This window comes from Lygodium microphyllum, chromosome 13 (genome assembly GCF_053477565.2).
Source record: "Lygodium microphyllum isolate KBCC chromosome 13, Lygodium_microphyllum_v1.1.10, whole genome shotgun sequence".
NCBI lineage: Eukaryota > Viridiplantae > Streptophyta > Polypodiopsida > Schizaeales > Lygodiaceae > Lygodium > Lygodium microphyllum.
In genome coordinates this window covers 93,446,318-93,468,428 of record NC_141147.1, presented here as the reverse complement: position 1 = coordinate 93,468,428, position 22,111 = coordinate 93,446,318, and the positions used below count along the sequence as shown (strand labels likewise).

At 41.0% G+C, this 22,111-nt stretch overlaps 1 protein-coding gene across 1 annotated transcript; it reads right to left on the bottom strand.

Moving 5' to 3' along the window:
- Nucleotides 1-18,181: 18,181 nt before the first annotated feature.
- Nucleotides 18,182-20,554, bottom strand: LOC148026910 (UDP-glycosyltransferase 85A3-like). The gene is made up of 2 exons (XM_087690539.1): nt 19,906-20,554; nt 18,182-19,778 (listed from the first exon to the last, which is right to left on the bottom strand). The coding sequence occupies exons 1-2, from the start codon at nt 20,477-20,479 to the stop codon at nt 18,868-18,870; spliced, it is 1,485 nt and encodes a 494-aa protein (XP_087546665.1). The 5' UTR covers nt 20,480-20,554; the 3' UTR covers nt 18,182-18,867.
- Between the last annotated feature and the right edge of the window lie 1,557 nt (nt 20,555-22,111).

Genomic DNA, 22,111 nt, shown 5'->3' with positions numbered 1-22,111 from the left:
AGTTGGCTATTTATTTTCTAGAATAACATTAGGATTTATTGTTTGCCCCCCAACACTAGGTGGAGCTATTTGACTAGCCATAGGCATGGTCACACTGGGAGGAGTTGGCAAGATTGGCACATTTTGAATCATGCTTCCTCTCCCATTGGAAGTACTCATGGGTGTCCCTTGACCTCCATTTGTCAATGCTTAAGTATTTCCAATACCTAGACTCGGATTCCAGTTTTCCCTAGAGGTATAGGCCACTTGTAATTGCGACTCTACCTCTTGTACTCATGTAATAGTCATATCAATGTTAGCAAGAGCAATACCACTCAGCTGCACTTGAATGATAAAGTCTAGCCTATGCAAAAAGTATTGCAATTGAGCAATAGTTGGAATAGGAATATAGTTCTACAACTTATAAAATACTTCCTTTAATTTCTTGGCATAGGCTCGAACATTATCATGAGGTTCTTGGCATGTTACATTGAGAACACGTAGCTAGTTACTGACCTTCCCTTTCAGGGGTAAACTCTCTTTGGAAGGCCACAAAAAATAAATCAATCATAGTTATGGTTCCAGTGTCTAGGTTATGATACCATATTGCAACTTGTCCTTTCAAAGTCATATTAAAGAACATCATCAAGTGTCCTTCATCTTGGATTTGACATTCAAACATTAACTTTTGGAATTCATTAATATGAAGTTCCGCATCTTCCTCTGCTAACCCATTAAAAATGAGTAGAGGAGCCCCATATTCTTGCTGGGATTGCAATGGGTTGCACCATGGTGACACAAGTGGATTCAATAAAGGAGTTTGAATTATGGGAACTATAACCCCACTCAAAGTGGGTTGACTAACTAGGAGAGGGAAGTACTAGAACTTCCTCCTCCTAACAAACTACGCGTGGGACTAGGGTTACTAAGACCCCTCCCTTGTAGGGATATTGGACCACTCCTTTGCGAAGAATATCTCCTAATAATTTTAGCCCACCATTGAGCCTGTTCAGATCTTTCTTGCTTCTGAAGCTTACCTTGATGGTCTTTTGGATCTATTTCACTACCTTGTGGTATACACTAATAAATTGGTCCCTATTAACTGAGATTCCAAGACCGCCACTTATTAGTGGTTCTCGGCAAAAGCACCACCTATTGAGACCTAAAAAACGGGCCAGACATTGGCTCTATGGCACCAGTGGGCCTCTACTATGCATCCAAACCACCCCTCCATCTCACGGCTAGGAGCATCTAAGGGATATACTACCCTAACATCTAATGTAGAACTTCACGTTTGTATGGATTATAATCCAACAAATAACCCTTCCCACACTCCTCAGAGGGAGTCCCTACACATATTGGTGTAATACACCATGTAAGTGTAGACAAAGGAAGCGCCCCTCAGTTGATCATCATGGCCCCACTACGGCTCTCCTACACCTCGAGGATTGGCCCCCAAGATGTGCCCATGAACATATAAATCATATGCAACACATGATCCCCTCTTTTAATAAATTGTTCCAAGATATGTAATATATTCCTAAATTGAATATTCCCCAAAGGAAACGAACCACTAACCCTATAGCTTAGGGTACCTCACCTCCTCAGCATAGGTCATTGTTCATGAAAACAATTGCTATGTATCCAAGATGATACCATATATTCCATGCAATGTAATTGTGTATAATTTATAGTGCTAAACAATTTTTCCATCAACAACCAACATTGTGAAGGTTCAAAAACATTTATTTTCATGCATTTACTCTAAATGAGATTGTTGTGTTGTATAGGGCCAACACTGAGTATACTCCTACTAAACCCTCTTAATTTTAAATGACACATGTCCTATATGTCGTGCATCATAAAAACATTAGAATTCGGTGTATTATCAGCCCTTAACACCCCCCTTCTCCCTACCGCTTAGGACTATACATTCGGTGGTAGGTTTAAAGAGTATTTTTAATGTATTTTTCCTTTATAAAAGCAGTAAATAGCCACTTTAACATAAAGATAGGGATGAATTGAGACTAAAACTCATACCTTAGCCTTATCATACATTCACAAACACAAAATTACGTTTTTCTAATTTTCAGATACGAAAAATCTATTTTCTCTTTTTTTCCTATTTTTTTCTTTTTACTTATTGATAAATATTAATATTTTTTTATTTACCAATTTGGATTGATTAAGCCTATTGAGAATTATTTTTATATCACATTCCACCCCATGTGAACACCATATACATAACAAAACCCTAAAATCATATGATTTGTCTTAAATTTGCAATTTTACGAGTTTTGTATGTTTATAAAGAAATTATTAGATGACTAATTTTTCTTGATTTCCTTAACATTTCTAATAGATCATAGCATTGACAACTAAATACAACCGTTTCCAATCATTTACCAATGGAATTGATCATAAAATGATTAAATTTATGACTTACTCATAGAACCGCAGCTTATATCGTATGCATCTTGTGATTGGAGACCCCACTGATGCTCCCTAAATAGCTACCATTGACACTCCTTCCAACCTCAATCTATGCTCCTGCATGCTTCAGTATCATCCCACGATCAAAATCTCACATCTCAGCCCACCCCCTTCTCTCATAAAATCAACCATGGAAACACACAACAAGACGAAAGAGGAGAGAGGATAGAGAAAGATTACAATTTGATCTTTCCATTTACTGCATCATTTTCTATGCCAATTGGAGCGATGAGAAGCGTGAAAATTGTTCATCTTATTACCCTCTCCATTCCTCTTGATGCCAATAGGTACAAAATCCATTTTTCTATACAAAGATGGAACACCAAAGAAAACGGCACCCGTCCCTCCCCCACTCCCCCCCCTCCTGATTGTTCACTTTTTGAGAGTTTTGGCCTTTTAATTAGTCATTGAGCATTGATCCTAAAATAACTAGTACAAAATTTTAGTTTTCACACTTCATGCAAGTGTTTTTTTACTAAACGAAGGCCCAAACAAACTCCGATTCAAGATCCCATTGGAGAACTAGCTTCATAGTGTCAAAATATATCAACCTGGCATCCGTCACACACTTTGGACTTCGATCAATAAATCGAAACTTGGATTGTTTGTGTTCTCGACATCGAACTCTGTCTAAGAAAACTCCAGCTCATCAATTCGCAACAATTTCATTTTCCATGAAAAGTTGGTTTTTACACCTCCCAGAAAATTTTGTGCATTAAATAGGACTCCAAAAATCCACTCTCACAATCTTAGGGATTTCTCCACATCCAAGCTCTCTCCCCATAAAATATTTCTATGAATGATCACTTCTACACAATGCTGTAAGGAAAAGATTAGTTGCTTGCAATACCGTAATGTAGGAAGCCATAGCCACTTTCACTCAGGCTCTTAAAACTCTTCCTTTCTCTCATCTACTTGGAACATTGAAGTCCCTACCACTCTGAACTACTGTACCTCTAAGGATTGCCACATCAAATTAGCAAAGGAGTGGAAGATTCAAGCTCAACAAGAAGATTCAACATCCATACGAAGCTTCAAGCATAGTATCTTTTGATACTCAAATATTGTTTGTTGACACTAATGCTCTTGTGTCCTTTGACACAATCGGTTTCAGCTCTCTTATTGGCCATCGTAAAAGGATAGACACTACCCGAGTATCTCATAAACTTGTGGTAAGACCTCCTTCTCCCAAAATGTATGAACTTGCACATATAGCAAAATTTAATGGTGCAAGCTTTCATGCTTGGAAGGAAAAGACCATGTACCACCTCATGAGGAAAGACCTCTTTGATCTCTTTGAAGATGATGCAGGTGATGCAAAAGGCACGAAACAATATTTAGAAAGCAAGATCCTTGCAATAGCTCCACCAAAAACCAAAGAATGGAAGAGGATGAATAACAAGGCTCTAGGCATCATTGCATGAAGACTAAGTGATGATGTGATACACCATATCTCTAGCGTTAGAGATGCTAAAACGGCTTGGGAGGAACTTGATAAAATTTTGGAACTCGAGCTAAAAACTCCAAGGTAAAATTACTCATGTAATTCTATACAGTGGATGTAAAAGATATTTCTTCTATGATCATATACATTAATAAGTGTAAGATCCTAAAAACTCAACTTGCAACTCTCAAGAGGAACATTGATGAAGATGAAGCCATAGTAGCTTTAGTAGCAACAAGTGTAAACCAAGAGCCTTATGAGAACCTTGTGTCTACCTTTAGTAATGTTCCAAAACTCTCACTTAAAGACATTAAGCATTCTCTACTTTTGATGAAGAAACTAAACATAAAAACAAAGATGCAAAGGGAGTTGTCTCAACACAAAGAGACTATCTATTGTGTATCCAAAGGAAATTATGGAGCAAAGGGCTAAGATCAAGAATTCAACTCTAACAACAAACATCGGGTCACATGTCATTATTATGGTAAGAATGGCCGCATGGCCATTGAATGTTTCCATAGGAAAAGAACACAAAAGGTGCATAATGGTAACCATCAAAATCAATTCATGAATGAAGAAGATGAAGAAGATGAAGAAGATGAAGAAGATGCTTTCGCTATTAGCAACAACTCTAACATAATGTTTTGAAGAATTTTTCATTGTATCTTTCCCATAGTGGATTTTGTTTCCCTCAGTGGATGTTGTTTTGTAAAAGCCATTGCTAAAGATGTACACTTTCAAGATTTAACTTGACTAGGCTGCCTGTCAACTAGTCTCTCGAGCCATGTCATCCTCTAAGGGGGGGAAGCCACAAGTGTAGGAATTCATCATTTGAGGGGGAGTGTTGAAAGATATGACAAATGATGTATGCTCTAGGAACATATGCTTTGTATCCCATAAGCTTAGTGAGGAGAGTGGAACAACCCAAGGGCTACACAAGCATGTATTTGGTTCTTATTTCAATGCAATGCTATTGTACTTTGTCATTTTAATCATTCTCATGTCCTGCCCAAGATTTTGTTTATGAGTCCAATCACTTAATCTTGGAACCTAATTCACTTGAGTAATAGTCATTGTCTCTTGTCTATGTCATTATGGTTTATGTCTATGTATTCTATCCTCCATAGCTAAACCTTGCTCAAGATCCATGTTATTTAACATGGTATCAGAGCCATGGTGAGCATAGTTCTAGCTTAGTTCTCTGATTCTTCAACTCTCCTCAACTTGATTCTTGCTCAGCTAATGACCTTATCTCTCACTTTAGTTTCACACATTCTCTCTTATGTGCCATAGCCAACACATCTTCTACCTGCATTGGACAAGTTGGATCTCCTTCTTCTAAAGACTTCTTTCTAATACATTTTGGATGGCAAAATGTGTCCGTTGTACAACAGCAAATGCCTATTGTAAATGAACTTGCAAACTGGAGTGATAGTGACAGTAGTGAGCTATGAAGAGACACTGTAGTGGCTCTGGTGCCTCTTCACATTAGACATACCTCTTGGGAGGTGTATCCGTGATATAAGAAGGATTATTGAGAGTCATTATAGAGTATTGTAGTGAGGAGATGATGTACTATTGAGAGAGAGATAGCCAATTCTATCAAAACAGTGTATCTGTATATGAGAGATTGAGAGAGAAAACTATGAAGACATTGAAGATGAATACTATGTGATTGATTTCCATTCAAAAATGGTGTATGCCTTTGTGGTCCTTGTTCTATTGATGGATTCTATGAAGATGTTGAAGATTATGATTGATTCTATCAAATTCGTGGGAGATATCTACTATGATGTTGCGTGAAGAATTGTTGTTTTCTTTGTTTTGGTCATCGAAAGAATGAAATAAAAGCTTGTTGATGTTACAAGATAGATTTTCTTGTAGTAGAATCCCCTTTTCCTTGGTGTTCCTCTTGGGGCTCCATGTTTTTGGTGCGCAGCCAAGGAAACTTGCCATCAACAAGCATCATGAGGCTGGAAATGAAGGAAATGGCATTGCCAAGAAGAGAAGAATTCAATGGATGTTTGCAAAGTTCCTTCTTCCACTGAAGAGTTGGAGATTCTTATTACCAAAGCCACTTTTCATAAAAATTTCATCCCAAAATGGCGGAAATATATTACCATCATGATGCATGCTTTATGTGGTGGATTGTTTCCTCTTCCTGTTGAAGCAGCAAAAACTTGTATCTTGGTGGAAAATTGTTTGGGAACAAACTGAAGAATACAAGCAGAGAGAATGACTATCCATGGAAGATTTGGTATTCATTGAGAAGTTTCCAGACATCATCAAGTGGGAGATCGTGAAGAAGCTTCAGGAGTCGTGGTCTGTGGAGGTCCACGAAAACAAGAAGGAAAAGAGTTGGGATTTGTTCGTGGATGCTCAACAGCAAGATACGTGGGATGCTTGGTGCATTGGCAATATTCTGTTTGTCCAATTAGCAACCCACTGGAAGTTGGTAGAAAGAGTATTTTTCACAACATACACTGCTGAAACCCTCAGAAGCTGGCATTATTATAATGGCACAACAACGATCCTAAGAAGAATGAGTTTTGATACTTTCAAAACGGAATATCTCCCCCTCTGTAGTAGTGGTTTGAAAGCTGAATTCAGTGATGTTGAAAAGAAGGAAGTAGAGGAGATGTTGGCCAAAGAATCCCCCAGAATCTATTTTGTTGAGTATTGAACAACTGGTTGGAGCCAAGCCCCTGATGAATGATGCAGTCAAGAGGCAAGCATTAGAACGAGTCCAGAGGCACGTGAGAAGAGAGAAGGCAAAAATCAAAGCTGAGAATGAGCTCGTATAGCAAAAGCCTCCTTTGATGCCCTAAAAGCACTCTTTATAGAAGTCCCCATGGTGACTCAAGGTCCTTTCCTAGTCAAATGCATCTTGGAAATATTGATGATAGACCAGCAAATGTAGTCCCATTACCAATTTTTAAGGGAGAGTACAATGAAGACCCTAATCTTCATGTAGCAGATTTATGGTAGCATGTGTGGCTAACAATGCCAAAACCCCTGAGCATTGGTTAACATTATTCCCCGCCACTTTCAAGGGTGCGGCATTTCAGTGGTATGAGAGACAAGCAGCAGGAACTTTTGGCACTTGGGACAACCTAAAGTTGGCCTTCCTCACTAAATTCAGGTGTGAAGGTTTTGAAGAGTGGATGCGAGAGGAGTTCATGAACCTAGGTCAGTCCTTTGGAGAAAGACTAGAAGCTTATGTCTCGCGAATGGAGTCCATCCTGAAGAGATGGACTAACCATCATTTGGACAAAGGCATTCAGAAAGGAGTGTTTCTCAGAGGCCTACAACCAAAAGTTTGCAAGTTCGTGGAATTGAGAAGACCAGTCAATCTGCAAGCTGTAGTGGAAGGTGCAAGATTGTATGACGAAGTTGAACCAAGGCTGTCAATGACTCCAGAAAAGGAGTCTTGCCTCCTCCCATGCCAGGAATAGTATACCCAACAAATGCAATCCCAGGGGCAGTTCCCTATCCCTATCCCCAGATGTAAACAATGCCACGGTATAATGCACCTAATCCACTGTGGTCGCCACAGATGACAATGCCTCAAATGATGGTTCAACCACAACAACAGTGGCCTCAAACAGTTCTTCCAATGGCGACTCAACAACAGTGGAACCCTACCAACTGGAATCAACAATCCCAAGTCTCAACAAGAGCCTTGAATCAGAACCAGAACAGAGAACCCTCTGGATTGACGCAACCAGTGTATGCAGTAATTACAGAAGCTTTACAAAACCCTACTACAAGTACTTCAGGAGGTGAAAATTTGAAGGACTACTTATCCAACTCAGTTGCAAGTATCAAGAAAGAGCTTATGGATGTGATTACAGAGCAACTACAGACGCTGAAGGTGAATACCACCAATATATCCACCCCTAGGGGAGCTGGGAGAGATGTGATGCACTCTAATACATGGTGCGGAAAGTGTCATCAAGTGGGACATTTAGCCACTGAATGTACCCGAAAACCAACCATTCCTGGAGCCTTTTGTTCCTACTATTTGCGGAAGAACCATACAGAGGATATTTGCTCTCTGAAAGAGATGCACAAACGAATACAGAAGGATGAAAATGCAAGATTCAACTTGTTAGAGTCCAAAATGACAACACAGGATATTGGACCAAAGCCTAGGGAGTTTGGTCCTAATTTCGATCTAAGGAGGTTTCCCTCTCAAAGTTATAGAGGACGACAGTTTGGCGGTGGTCAGAGATCAGAGGTGGAATGTTACAGGCGTGAAGAAAAGGGTCATATCTCCCCGAATTGTCCTAACCCTAGACGATCTATGGATGATTACAAGACCTTATGCAGCTGATGCAAAGGATAAGGCCACATTGCAAAGGACTGTCCAAGTCCAGCCCTTGTAAAGGCCAATGGCACTGATAGCCAATAGAAGGTACAAGAGCCCGCCTCCAATTTGGTAGAGTTGGAAGTTTCCATTGTCACGCACGCCAAGAAGTGTTGAGAGATCGAGCTCCACTCGCGATATGCCAGGGTGACCGTTGTGCATTTATGTCACCGACTTGTCAGTTACAGATGCGGTTGGTACACCGCCAATGAATAATAGCTACATGATAGCTATCCTTATCTACTCTAGTTCATGGCTCAGTTAGTATGCCACCTTAGTTTGTTGAGTTTGGTTTGAAACCCATATATAGGGTTCTTCTATTTCTTTGTATGAGAGCTTTTTTGGCTTACACAACTAAGAAGAGGAAAACTGTTTTCAGCCTCTACCCTTGTGTGTATTCCCCCATTGTGCAAGCAAGAAAGCTACAAGTGAGACTCCTTCCTTCTCTCCCATAATCTTGACATGGTATCAGAGCCTTGTTCGTGGTAAGGAGCTCAAGAAAGCAAGCCAAGCTCGCGGTGTTCTGGTAAGAGGAGCAGTGTTGCTTTCATTTTCTATTTTGGGAGCAGATCTCTGCAGGTAGCACAGCCGGAAATTGCAAGAGTGCATTGTCTCAGGCTGAGACGCCCTTTGCGGTGAAGTAAGAGGGCAGTATATGTTGCGGGATTAGGCTTTAGCCCTTGGTGACCCTGTTTTTTTGATTTGAGGCTATTTCGGGGCCTGTTTTGGAGGCAGAAGTTTTCTGCACGCACTCAGGAAAAGACCCTATTTTATGCTGTGCGACCACTATTCTACAGGTCAGTGAAAAGTTATTGTAGAAATTGCATCATATGCTTGTGCGCAGAGACATTGGGAGTTACAGAATCATCCTTGGTTCCTGTATATGCAAAATCGTCACTAGGAAGTGACTGTGTCGTCAAATACCACTTTCGCCAGTTTTGCAGATTTGCCCTTGTGAGGGTGAAGCTGTGTTTTTTGCAGTGTTCTGTAATGGCGTCTGATTCTCTCTCACAGATTGTAACTGAAAAGCTTGACAAGAACAACTTCCAAGCATGGAAGTTTAGAATGACGAATTTCCTTATGGGAAAAGGATATTGGGAATTTGTTGCAGGAAATGAAGAAGAACCAGTTCTTCTTGATGTTCCCAATCAACAGCAAATGCAGGCATTCAAATCATGGCATGAGAGAGCCAGGAAAGTTATGTACTGGCTGTCTATCAGTATTTTAGACTCTATGATTGTGCATATTCAGGATGCAAGTACGCCAAAGGAGGCATGGGATACTTTGTCAAAAATGTATAGCACAAATACGCAAGCCAGGAAAATGCAGCTCAAGCAAGAGTTGCATAATGTGCAAAGAGAAAGTATGAGCATCAATGACTACCACATGAAGGCGAAGAAGATTGCAGATGCACTTGCTTCCATTGGGTCGCCAGTGGAAGATGATGATTTAGTTTCTGTGACCTTGAATGGTCTAGGAAAGGATTATGCACAGTTTTGGACATCCATTTCAGTTCATGAAAGATTTCCTGATTTTGAGGAGTTGATTGCTCTTCTAATTTCTGAGGAGCAGAGAAATGGTGGTGCATCTTCTTCAGGAGGAACTTCAAAAGAAACTGTCTTCTACTCAAATGCTGGAAGAGGTAGAGGCAGAGGTAGAGGAGGCCGATTTGGAGGCCGTGGTAGAAATCAGAATATGCAGCAAACTCAAGAAAACCAGTCCTATGGAGGAGGACGTGGTAACTCTAGAGGCAGGGGGAGCCAAAGAGGTCGTGGTGGATGGCAAAGAGGCCAAAATGCAAACAGTAATGTTGAATGCTACTACTGTGGTAAAATGGGTCATATGGCTAAAGACTGCTATAAAAAGCAGAATGACATCATGAATGGAAAACTGCAACAAGGAAATTATGCATCTTCTAGTAGACAGGGTGATAGAAATGAGCATTTGTTCATGGTGCAGCACATGAATAATTCTGTGACAAGTGCAGAAGAAAGCAACGATGTGTGGTATGTTGACTCAGGTGCATCAAACCACATGACAGGTCATGCAGAATGGATGGAGGATGCAAGGAAAATGGAAAAACCAGGATTTGTGGAGACTGGTGATGATACTGTACATCCTATTGTGCAGATTGGAAAAATTCCTTTGTCTATGCAGGATGGGAAAAAGAAATACCTATCCGATGTATTTCATGTCCCGAATATCACCAAGAATCTGGTTTCTGTTGGTCAAATGGTTGAGCAGGGCTTGCAGGTCAGATTTAATCCTCATGGATGCTTTGTTGAGGATATGAAAAATAAAGGTCACTTGATAGCAAAAGGAAATAAGAAGGGCAGAATGTTTACGTTGGATGCAGACATGCCTGAATTGAGTGCAGCAATGTTTGCACATGGGACTGGTGTAGTTGCAGATATTGATATCTGGCATAAATGCATTGGTCATGTTAATGTACAGCAACTTAAATCAATGCAGGCCCAAAATATTGTTGCAGGATTGCCTAAATTCAAGGTTGCAGAAATGCATAAGGTATGTGAAGCCTGTCAATTTGGAAAACAGGCAAGGAAACCATTTCCTAGACATGCTCAAGAGAGTAAGAAGCCATTGGAATTAATCCACTCTGATGTGTGGACTACTAAAGCTGCATCTCTTGGAGGCTGTCATTATTTTGTCACTTTTATTGATGACTATAGCAGAAAAGTTTGGGTGTATTTTATGAAAAAGAAAAGTGAAGTTTTTGGGCATTTCAAAACTCTTAAAGCTATGGTTGAAAAAGAAACAGGCCTGCAAATAAAATGCCTAAGGTCAGATGGAGGGGGAGAGTACCTCTCAAATGAGTTTGCAAGGTTCTTGCAGGAGCATGGCATAAAGCAGCAATATTCATGCAGTCATACCCCACAGCAAAATGAAATTGCAGAAAGAAAAAACAGGCATATTGGAGAGGTATCTCGTGCCATGCTCAATGAAAAAGACTTGCCAGATTTTTACTGGGCTGAAGCAGTTGCTACAGTAGTCTATATAATGAACAGGACTCCCACTGCAGCAATACATGGGATGACTCCAGAGGAGAGGTATACTGGTAGGAAACCAGATATTTCTCATTTGAAAATTTTTGGTTGCATTGCCTATGTACATGTGCCAGATGAGTTGAGATCCAAGTTGGATCCAAAAGCTGAGAAGTGCATCTTTATTGGTTACTCTCTGCAGAGCAAAAAGGGTATAGATGCTATAACCCTTCTACTCGTAAGTTTACAGTGAGCAGAGATGTTGTTTTTGATGAGATGAGTAGCTGGTATAAACCAGTAAATGTGATTGATGATGTAGATGCACAAAATGGTAATGCTGCACAGAATTCTCAACAGCAGTCACAAGATATTAGTGGACCTGGAGCGTCCTCTAGTAGTGGTTCACATTCTTCGCCATGGATAGGCAGATTGAGATCAGGAGAATCTTCTCAAGGCAGTGCAAATAGTGGTATGCAGGTGTCAAGAAAAGGAAAAGAGAAGGTAGATCAGCCCATGTTTGATGTGAATGCAGGTCACTCTTATGTGGATGGTAAATCCAGTGGCTCAGAACAGAGCATTGATGATGAGTTGGGTATTTCTTCTATTGTTATACCTGGAGTAAGGAAGACCAGGGATGTTTTGAGAGCACCTGGGAGTGAACCTACTTTGAGTAGGTATCCTGTGGATAGGCTGAAATATGATGGATTTACAGCCATTCACTATGCATATATGGTCAAAGTGATAAAGGAACCAGAACCCACTTCTTTTGAGCAAGCCATGGGAAAAGAAAAATGGGAGAAAGCCATGGAGGAAGAAATGGATGCCTTGGAAGCAAATGCTACATGGGAATTGGTACCTTAGCCTAAAGGTAAGAATGCAATTGGCTGTAAGTGGGTTTATAAGGTAAAGCACAATGCAGATGGTTCTGTGAACAGATACAAGGCAAGATTAGTAGTCAAGGGGTATGCACAAACATATGGCATTGACTATGAAGAAACATTCAGTCTGGTTGCAAGTATGGCAATCGTAAGAGCAGTCATTGCTATGGTTGCATCAAAGGAATGGTCTTTACATCAGATGGATGTAAAGAATGCATTCTTGCATGGTGATTTGCAAGAAGAGGTCTATATGGAGCAGCCACCAGGTTATGTGCATGCTGTTCATCCTGAGTTTGTTTGCAGGTTGAAGAAAGCCTTGTATGGCTTGAAGCAAGCACCTAGAGCATGGTCTGACAAGATAGGACAGTATCTTGTCACTATTGGCTTTCAGATTTCCAAGGCAGATTTCTCACTTTATGTGAGAAAAACATAGAAATGTATTATGCTACTTGTCATTTATGTTGATGATTTGATTATGACAGGTGACAGTGATGAAGATATCCTTCATGTGAAAATGCTATTGAAGCAAAAGTTTGAGATGAAGGATTTGGGAGAGCTGCTTATTTCTTGGGCATTGAGGTGATTAGATCACCAAGTGGGATACAGCTCTTGCAGAGGCAGTATGGATTGGACATGCTGTCCAAATATGGGATGACAGGCTGTAAGCCTATTTCAGTTCCTTTGGAGCAGAATGTGAAGCTGAGCGTAGATGCAGGTGAGCTTTTGGAAGACCCTACTATGTACAGACACATAGTGGGAAGTTTGATTTATATGACTATTACCAGGCCAGATTTGAGCTATGATGTTGGATTGGTAAGTCAGTTTATGCAGGCTCCAAGGAAACCGCATTTGGATGCGGCTAGACTCATACTCAGGTATGTGAAGTCCACATTGCAGTATGGACTATTTTATGAGACTGGGGTTTAGATACAGTTGCATGGATACACTGATGCTGATTGGGCTGGTAGCATTTCTGATAGACGATCTAGCAATGGATATGTGTTCTCTTTTGGGAGTGCTGCAGTCACTTGGAGCAGCAAGAAACAGCCTACAGTTTCCTTATCCAGCACAAAGGCTGAGTACAGGGGCACAACAATGGCTGCATGTGAGGTAGCTTGGTTGCATAAGCTACTTTATGATATGCATCAGCCTACAGATGGGCCAGTTGTCATTTATTGTGACAACATGAGTAGTATACACTTGGCAAATAACCCAGTCTATCATGCTAGAACAAAGCACATTGAGGTGCATTATCACTATGTGCGAGAGAGGGTTTTACTAGGTCTTATTGATCTAGTTTATGTCAACACAGAGGATCAGGTAGCTGACATATTTACGAAGGCATTGGGCGCAGAGAAGCTGCGCAAGTTCAGAGACTTGCTTGGTGTGCAGGAATTGGGATTGAGCTCAAGGGGGAGTGTTGAGAGATTGAGCTCCACTCGCGATATGCCAGGGTGACCGTTGTGCATTTATGTCACCGACTTGTCAGTTGCAGATGCGGTTGGTACACCGCCAATGAATAATAGCTACATGATAGCTATCCTTATCTACTCTAGTTCGTGGCTCAGTTAGTATGCCACTTTAGTTTGTTGAGTTTGGTTTGAGACCCATATATAGGGTTCTTCTATTTCTTTGTATGAGAGCTTTTTTGGCTTACACAACTAAGAAGAGGAAAACTGTTTTCAGCCTCCACCCTTGTGTGTATTCCCCCATTGTGCAAGCAAGAAAGCTACAAGTGAGACTCCTTCCTTCTCTCCCACAATCTTGACAAGAAGAAGGGGCCAATTTTCCAAGAAGAGCTGTGAAGTTCAACCTGCCAACAAAGGGACAAAGCAGTACAAGACAGAACACTGCAGTACAAAGCACTGCAGTGCCATAGAGAGTTACAGAGACAGTTTCAAAGATAGGACCAGAGGTCCAGGAGATAGACGATATAGAGTGTTATTATTCTCATGCCCTTAAAATGATGTGAAATCATGCTTGTTGATAAGCATGTTCCTCATAATGCTACATAGCTGAGTTGTATAGAATAAACAAGGCATTACAATTTGTCAAGTACATCATTTTTTAGTTTCCTTTTTTCTTACATTTGTTGTTATTTAAAGCAACTCAATTCATTTTTTGTCTCTTTGTTGTATAATATCAAAGTGATCTCATATCATTGTAATTAAAATGATTACTATGATTTATTGCTATTGTGCATATGAGGTTTTCCTTGAATTGCGAGATCATTGTTGGACACATTCTTCCTAGTACAGATCTAAAGACTTTCAATGTATATTTTTAGAGATCAAGCATATTTTCATGTCTCACCTTTTAGAATTGAGTTCACAATGTCTCACTTATTAAGCATTAAGTGAATATCAAAAGTTTGGGATAGGTCATGTTAAGTGCCCCTATACAATATGTAGAGTAAAATGCATTGTATTGATGTAATGGGATGTCATGTAAGAGTTAATAAATTGAATTTGTAACATACGTCAAAGAAAGAGTGTGATTATTAATTTCATTCACTTGAAATTGTTAAACTTAGTGCCATCTTATGTTGCAAAGCTTGTGGAGCTTAGATTTAAATTTGTGAGACTCTAATTGGAGTTGGAATTGGTGGAACATGTATCTACCATGAGTTTAGAGTCTTGCCAAGCTTGGCTTCAAGATATTGTTTTGTCTATTCATTGGTGGTATTGATTCAATAGGTCAACAATGATTGTGGGGCTCTAGAGTGTTGGGATAACTTAGTTTGGAAGCAAGATTGAGGAGATGTATTTGGAAGATTAGTGACTATATTGGTTAACCATTTTAGGAAATTCAATCAAATTACACACTCGTCTTTCTAAAAGTATATGATCAATATGTTGCAACCCATTGTTGTTTATTTAAGTATCAAAATTTCAGAAGAATCAATGAAGATTCAAGTGATATACATACCCAATATTTTTAAGTTAGTGATCGATATATTATAACCATTGTTTGACTTTGAAGATAAATAGAGAAAGATTATGAACACAATGCTCTTCTTTATGGATTTCTACATGCATGTGTGTGTGCACGCGCGCGTATGCACGCGTGCATGCACAATTCAATTGATTGTAATAAGTATAGAAGCACAAAAATTTGGGGTATGTTTGTCCTCAATTTCTATGTGTGAATAATGTGAATGCTTGAGTAACATATTTTCCTCCATGTTGAGGGAATTCTCACTTAGATTTGTTCTATAGACATTATACTTCTACAACCTCAATTTATGCTCTTTAAGAAATGAAATCCAAGGAGTACATTAGTTATAACCCTTGCCTACTCATATAGGACATTGGTATGCAAAAAAGTCAAATTGAGTTCTTGAAAATCATCGTTGGGTGGGTAGAAGACATTGTCTCCAAAAGGACTTTTGAAAGTAATATAAGATTTGTCCTACTCAAGCCAATTCAAAGCATCTTATTTAATGGTGCTTATCGGGTCCAATTTTCTTTAGTAATAATATATATGAGCATATGAATCAAATCAAAAGTGAAAATATGCAATTGTCATTTTTACACATCAAATATGTGTTTGTGACTTTAAAGTCTATGGCAATGCTCACAAAAAGTCCAACCTTAGTGTCATGTCAATAGAATTTTAAAAGAGACTTTCATTAGCCAAGATTATACAAAAGCATGGCAAGATTCTCCATTAGGTTTAAAAGAATTTACTTGTATCGATAATAAAGGTAGTTGTTAGACTACTTCTAAAGCTAAAATACACATTGTAAGTGATTTTGTACCTTGACTTGGGATGCACAATTTTACTTGATATTAAATGACCACAATCTAATAAAAATAATAATTGAGATTATGAATGTGATATACAAGCTATTTAGGAAAGTCCTAAGTAGTGGGCTCAGCCCAATGCTTCAAAGGCATGTAAATGGACTCCGATTTGGATTTATTAGAGGCAAGAACTTAATAGATAATCTATTGAACACAATGCTAGCTATTGAATGGGCCAAAGCCTTAGGCCAAAAAGAATTGATGCTATAGGTTGATGTAGAGAAAGCATTTAACAAGGTGAAATGGGCATACATCAAGAAAGTGATGTTGAAAATGGGATTTGATGTATGCTTGGCAAATGTACCATACATGTTGGGAGAGAAAGGGAAGGCTTTTATCTCCTTCAATGTTACTCTTATGGATCATTTTGGAGTTCAAAGAGGGGTAAGTCCTCCACACATCCACTCTTTTGTATGCTAGACAAAATGGCCATCCAAGGCACATTGCAAGGCATAAAACATAAAGGGAAACAACTCCTAGGGCAAGGTTATGCAGATGACCTAATGTCCATTAAAGCTAAGAAAAAGTAGTTAGGCAAAGCTATGGATTTGCAGCATGTATAGTGTAGGGGCATGCTTCTCAATAAATTTCAATAAGTCCTCTCTAATTAGCCTTAGACATGATGACCTCAACATGCTTTCGTGGAATGGTAAAAGGGTGGGGAAGGGAATTCATTTTAGGTACTTGGGATTTCCTACCAGTATAGATGTCAATGAAGGCACTAGAACCAAATGGGTTCTAGACAAGATGAGGAAGAAAGCTAAGAGTTGGTGATTGGACACTTCATGTAAAACTTAGGATATTGCAAATGCCCATATACCCCATGCTACATTTCTATTGTAAAACTTAAGATATTGCAAGTGTTCATATACCCCATGCTGAATATCTATTTGACACTTGTCTACTAGTAGGCAAGGAATCAGAAGGAATTAGACTCATTGGTGGGAACATTTTTGTGGGCACATGGAAATTCTAGCAATAACGACAGTGCCCATATCAATGTGATCTCTCAAAGTGCCCAAGAATAAGGGAGGATTGTAGTTGTTAACATCAAGCATGGAAAGTCATTCACTTAGAGCCAAGTTCTATTAAAAGCATGAAAATAAGAGGTACCTTAGTCTTAGACACTATGGGAAATTCTAAAGGAAAGCAACAAAAAACTATGCAATAGTTGGAGTCTCAAGGGGGAGGAGATCCTCCACAAGCATTGAGGATTGCCAAGGCTCCTAGCATCCTAATAAACATTCCAGAATCTTGGACAATAGTGATTAGGAAATCCAAGTACAATTCCTCTACAATAAGTATTTATGAAGGGGTAAATGTCTTTTGGCTTTGCCCCTTTCACACCCCAATAGTAAAAGTGATGGGAAAAAGAGGACTAAAACTGGTGAATGGGGCTTGGAAAGGTAGAATCATGGATGGAAAAAGCACAATGGTGGTTGATTGTGAATCAGGCATGTCATAGGTACAATCTCTCCCCTTGCCTTAGGATTACTTAGATGTTTGTGGCTAGTGAGTTAACAAGTATTGGCCAAGGTTTAAATATAACCCTAGCCAAGGTGCGTGATTTGGTAATTGGGAAGGAAGGACTTTAGTAGAAAGTTTAAATATCAAGGTTGTGAAGCAATTTTTGCTAAGTGATTCCCCATCTTGCATCAACTACAAAGAAGTGTGGAAACTGGAGTGCTCATAAGAATTTTTGTGGAAGTTGCTTGAGGACATTTGGAAGCTAAAGTTTCCTTTGCAAGATCAATTGTTCTCATGGAGGGTAGCAACCAAAGCCTTTCCAACTAGGCAAGACTTCATAGCTTTGGAGCCAAACAAACACTACAACATCGCTTCTAGAGTAGTGCAGCGAAGGATATCTCACAAAAAGTCTTGAATCATTGTGACGCGAAAGGAGATAAATAGTTCTAAAATTTTAGCATGTAGCTTTGCTTGAGTGGAAGGGCTCAACAAGTGGTGTGTATCAAGGATCTATGTACTTAAAGCCATATGGGAAGCAAGAACCAACTCAATATTTTTGGGCAACTAAGAGAAAAATACTTGGCCATAGATTTTGTTTAAGGCGACTTGGTTTTGGCAAGTGTTTAGTAGTTAGGTACAATAGGACTACAATTTGATACAAATAGTCAAAGCACTCTCTCAATACACACATGTTGGTGCCAATCATGTATTAATTCAATATATATTCACGTCATTAAAAATAATTGAAACAACATTGGCAATAGCAAATACTAGCAAAAGTGAAAGAATGAATCTACAGATAGGAAAGTTGAAGGCTTTTGTACTGTCTAATTAGAAGTGCAAGTTTAAAGTTGAAGGCCTTTGTATTGTCTAATTAGAGTGCAAGTTTTCGCATCGCAAACATATGTTTTGTGACCCTAAGTTCACATAGGAAATTTTGAGGACTTAATTGCATTTTGAAGCAAATCAAGCATAGGTCACAATATATTGGAATTATGGTGATGAGGTATTAGATTGCACTTTGTGGAGTTACCATTGAGGCAAAGTTGGGTAGTGGCATAAGCTTGTGGAGAATGAGAAGTTGAAAGCAAAACCATCAACGTACAGAGGACAAGACTCAGGCAAGTTTGGAAAGTGGCATAACCTTGTGGAGCATGAGAAGGTGAAGGTGGGATAGTGGTAGAAGGTTGTTGAGAATGAGAAGGTGATGAAGGTGTGCGGTCCATGCACGAGATGATAGGGTATTGTGAGGTGAATGGAGGATAATAATTTGGTGTTATGAAAATGAGGCAAGTAGGCTCCATTCAACTTTGACACTTCGTTGGTAGGGTTTGGGGAGTGGCATGAGCTAAGCTTGTGTAGGGGCATGAAGAAGTACTATTGTGAAAGGGTGTTGGTGGTTGTTTGGGGTGGGGGGGCGGCGGCCTTGTTAAACCTCAGGTGTCTTGATGGGTCCGAGTTTCCCAGAACGAAGATCAGCGACGAGCTGGTGTAAATTGGCCCTCGACACGGTGGACTGCCTGGCAAGCTGGCTGAGGGCGAGGGCTCGTTCTCTGAGGCGGAGGCCCAGGGACCCCGTCATGACGGAACGGAGGCGCTCCTCGACGGCGTCTCTCGTAACGGGGCAGTGGTAGTCCGGCGTCAGGCGGGCGGCGGCCTGCCACGTGTCGGCCAGGAAGCGGAGGTTGGTGTTCTGCTCGGCGATGAGCGGGAGGCCGATCATGGGCACGCCGGCGCCCAGGGCCTCGGTGGTGGAGTTCCAGCCGCAGTGCGTCACGAAGGCGCCCACGGCGGGGTGGCCCAGTACGTCCAGCTGCGGAGCCCAGGACACCATCAGGCCCCTGCCACGCGTCCGCTCCTGGAAGCCCTCGGGCAGCCCCCCGAGCGATCCCGGGCGCATGACCCACAGAAAGGCCTGCCCGGACGCCTCCAGCCCCAGGGCCAGCTCGCGGACGGTTTCGGGCTCCAGTGTGGCCAGGCTGCCGAACGAGAGGTACACCACCGAGCGCTCCGGCCTGGTGTGAAGCCACCCCAGGCACGCCGTGTCCTCCTCCTCCTCCGGCCGCGTCAGCCTCCTCGGCAGGTTCGTCGTGGTCACCAGCGGGCCGACGGCCTCTATCCTCACCCCGGCCTGCTCTCTCACTGCGTCTATGGCTTCCGCTTCCAGCTCGTAGAACGTGTTCGCCAGCACCCTGTCCGCCTCCTTACACCGCTCAAACGCTCGCAGAATGGACTCCCTCGTTGTCGCAGTATCCCTTACCAACATGAATGGCAGATCCTTCAAGCACAGAGGTGGCACTCCTGGGATGAAATCCACCTTCTCCTCCGCTTCCGGTGAACCTACACAGCATACAAAGCCATTAACTCCATTCCTATACTCTCGCAGCTGCACAGGTGGTCTAGGAGGCCTATTCAACACTAATGGATGTACTGCTCATGTACATGCATGTATACAGTATGTATGTACCTAGCTTCACGGGTAAGGCATGGCCTCTCGCAGGTACCTCCGAGAAGTGCAGCCCGATGGAGAACACTGCTGCAGAGAGCGTCCAGATCTCTACCCGAGGAAGACCGAACTGCAGAGCCACGTCGTGAGTCCATGAAAAGATGCCCTCCGTGAAGATGCAGGAAGGGGGGCGGAACTTGCTGTCAGGCAAGAAAAGCCTGCGGAGGAGGTCCTCGAGGCTTCTCCGGAGGGAAGCTGCAATGTCGCGCATGAGGTCTCGTGGGGGATCAGGTTCGGTCTCGGGTTTCTTACTGTCTGGTTCGGCCTGGCTGTGGCCTCCTGGCTTGGGGGAGGGGCAGATGGCATCCAGCTCCGGAAAGACCTCGAACCGGATGGACGGCCCGGATTGATCGAAGGAGGCGGAGGGGCCGTGGACGAAGGTGACGCGAACGCCATTGGAGGCCAGGTAGTGCGCGATGGAGAGGTAGGGGTTGAGGTGGCCCCTCAGGGGCAGTGGGAAGAACACAACGTGCGGCTGACCTGCTGCTGCTGCTGCTGCTGCTTCTTCTTCTTCTTCTTTCCGTCCGGGAGCCATGGCTAGGCCTAGGCTAGTTGGTAGTAATAGTGAGTTTCTGAGGGTCGTGAACTCTTGCAGATAGGAAGATGGCTGACTTGCAGTTTCTAAAATCTCATCCAGCACGCACGTGACGACGTGACGTAGGAACCTTTACTTACCTACTACTCGTGAATTATGAAGAGCTATGAAGTCTAAAAGGTGCGTGTCCCTTAAACCCCAAAAAGCAGGACTCAACTTTCAACCCAATCCATTATACTTGGAAGTTGGTAGACTCATCCAAGCAAACCCACTTCACATTTCATATGTTGGCTTCTAAGTTCTCATGATATCTCATCCTCTCTCCAATTTTCCCATTTCAAGCATGGTTAAATTTAGATTCTTGTAGGCCATTCTTTTCGGGAGTCCACCTTATAGAACATGTAAGATACCACGTGAGTTCAAAAGAAAGGGTATATTAAAAGAAATATATTGAAATAAATATTGAAAGAAATATATTAAATTCACCACAGTATTTATAAGTTATGGGATATATATAGAAACATTTGCCACATGTACATATGTACTCATACACATAGTGCATACATAGATACATGTCACATACTCATACACATGACTCACACACACCCCTCCGCACACACACATTACTCAACATTACATCTACTCTTGTATTCATACATACATATACACAATTCTTAGAACCTAAAGGTTTGAGGTACTCATGGACAGTGGTCCAATAACTTGAGCTAGTCAAACCTTTGAAGCATGCATTCATACATATATATACACAATTCTTAGAACCAAAAGGTTTTGAGCTACTCATGGACCATGGTCCAATAACTTAAGCTAGTCAAATCTTTGAAGCATGCATCTTGAAAGTTGCAAAGCAAGATAGAGCTCTCCCTAAAACCCATAAATGCTAAGGGACTTCCCCTCTTTATAGACTTGAGCACAAATAATACCTCCCCTTCAATGAATGGTTTATCCAAGAGCAAGCTAATTTTAGCAAGGTGCTAAGGACTCTCTCCATTTCCTCTCCAAGCGCTTTTACTTTGATTGTGGAGAAAGTCTGTTGCTTAGGTGAGGGATTACAACAAAGAGCCCCTTATATATAGTGGCTAGATGTTGCAAGAAGGGCTAGTTTCAAGTAGGTACAGTAGATTAACTTGTAGAAGGGGAGCTCCATAATCAAAGAAGACTATTGAACAAGAGAAGGCTCTTGTAGATGATATAGAGGTGGCCATTCCTCTATGTTTGGAGGTTGCAACAGGTGAGGAGAATAGTGAAGAATGGGTTTAGTTGGGTGGCTTGAAATTGTGCATGTAAGTGTCATTGGCCTTGAAAAATGTGATGTATGAGAAAGGGTATCAAAACATGTTATGCATGAATTTTTTATATTTTTGTTGTTGTACAAATGGCTTTTGTTAATGTACTATACTTTGAGGTCTCTTGCCAATAATTCCTCTAAGTTGGAATGCAACCTACAGATTTTCATTGTTAGATTTGTAGGAGGAAGTACATGCTTAGAGTTCATGTTATTCTTTAGTGCTATACCTCTTATTTTATAGGATATATTATAAGAAATATAGGCTAATGATTCCATGAATTATCTATAAGGTATGCTTAAATATTAGTAACATGAGCTACATTGTA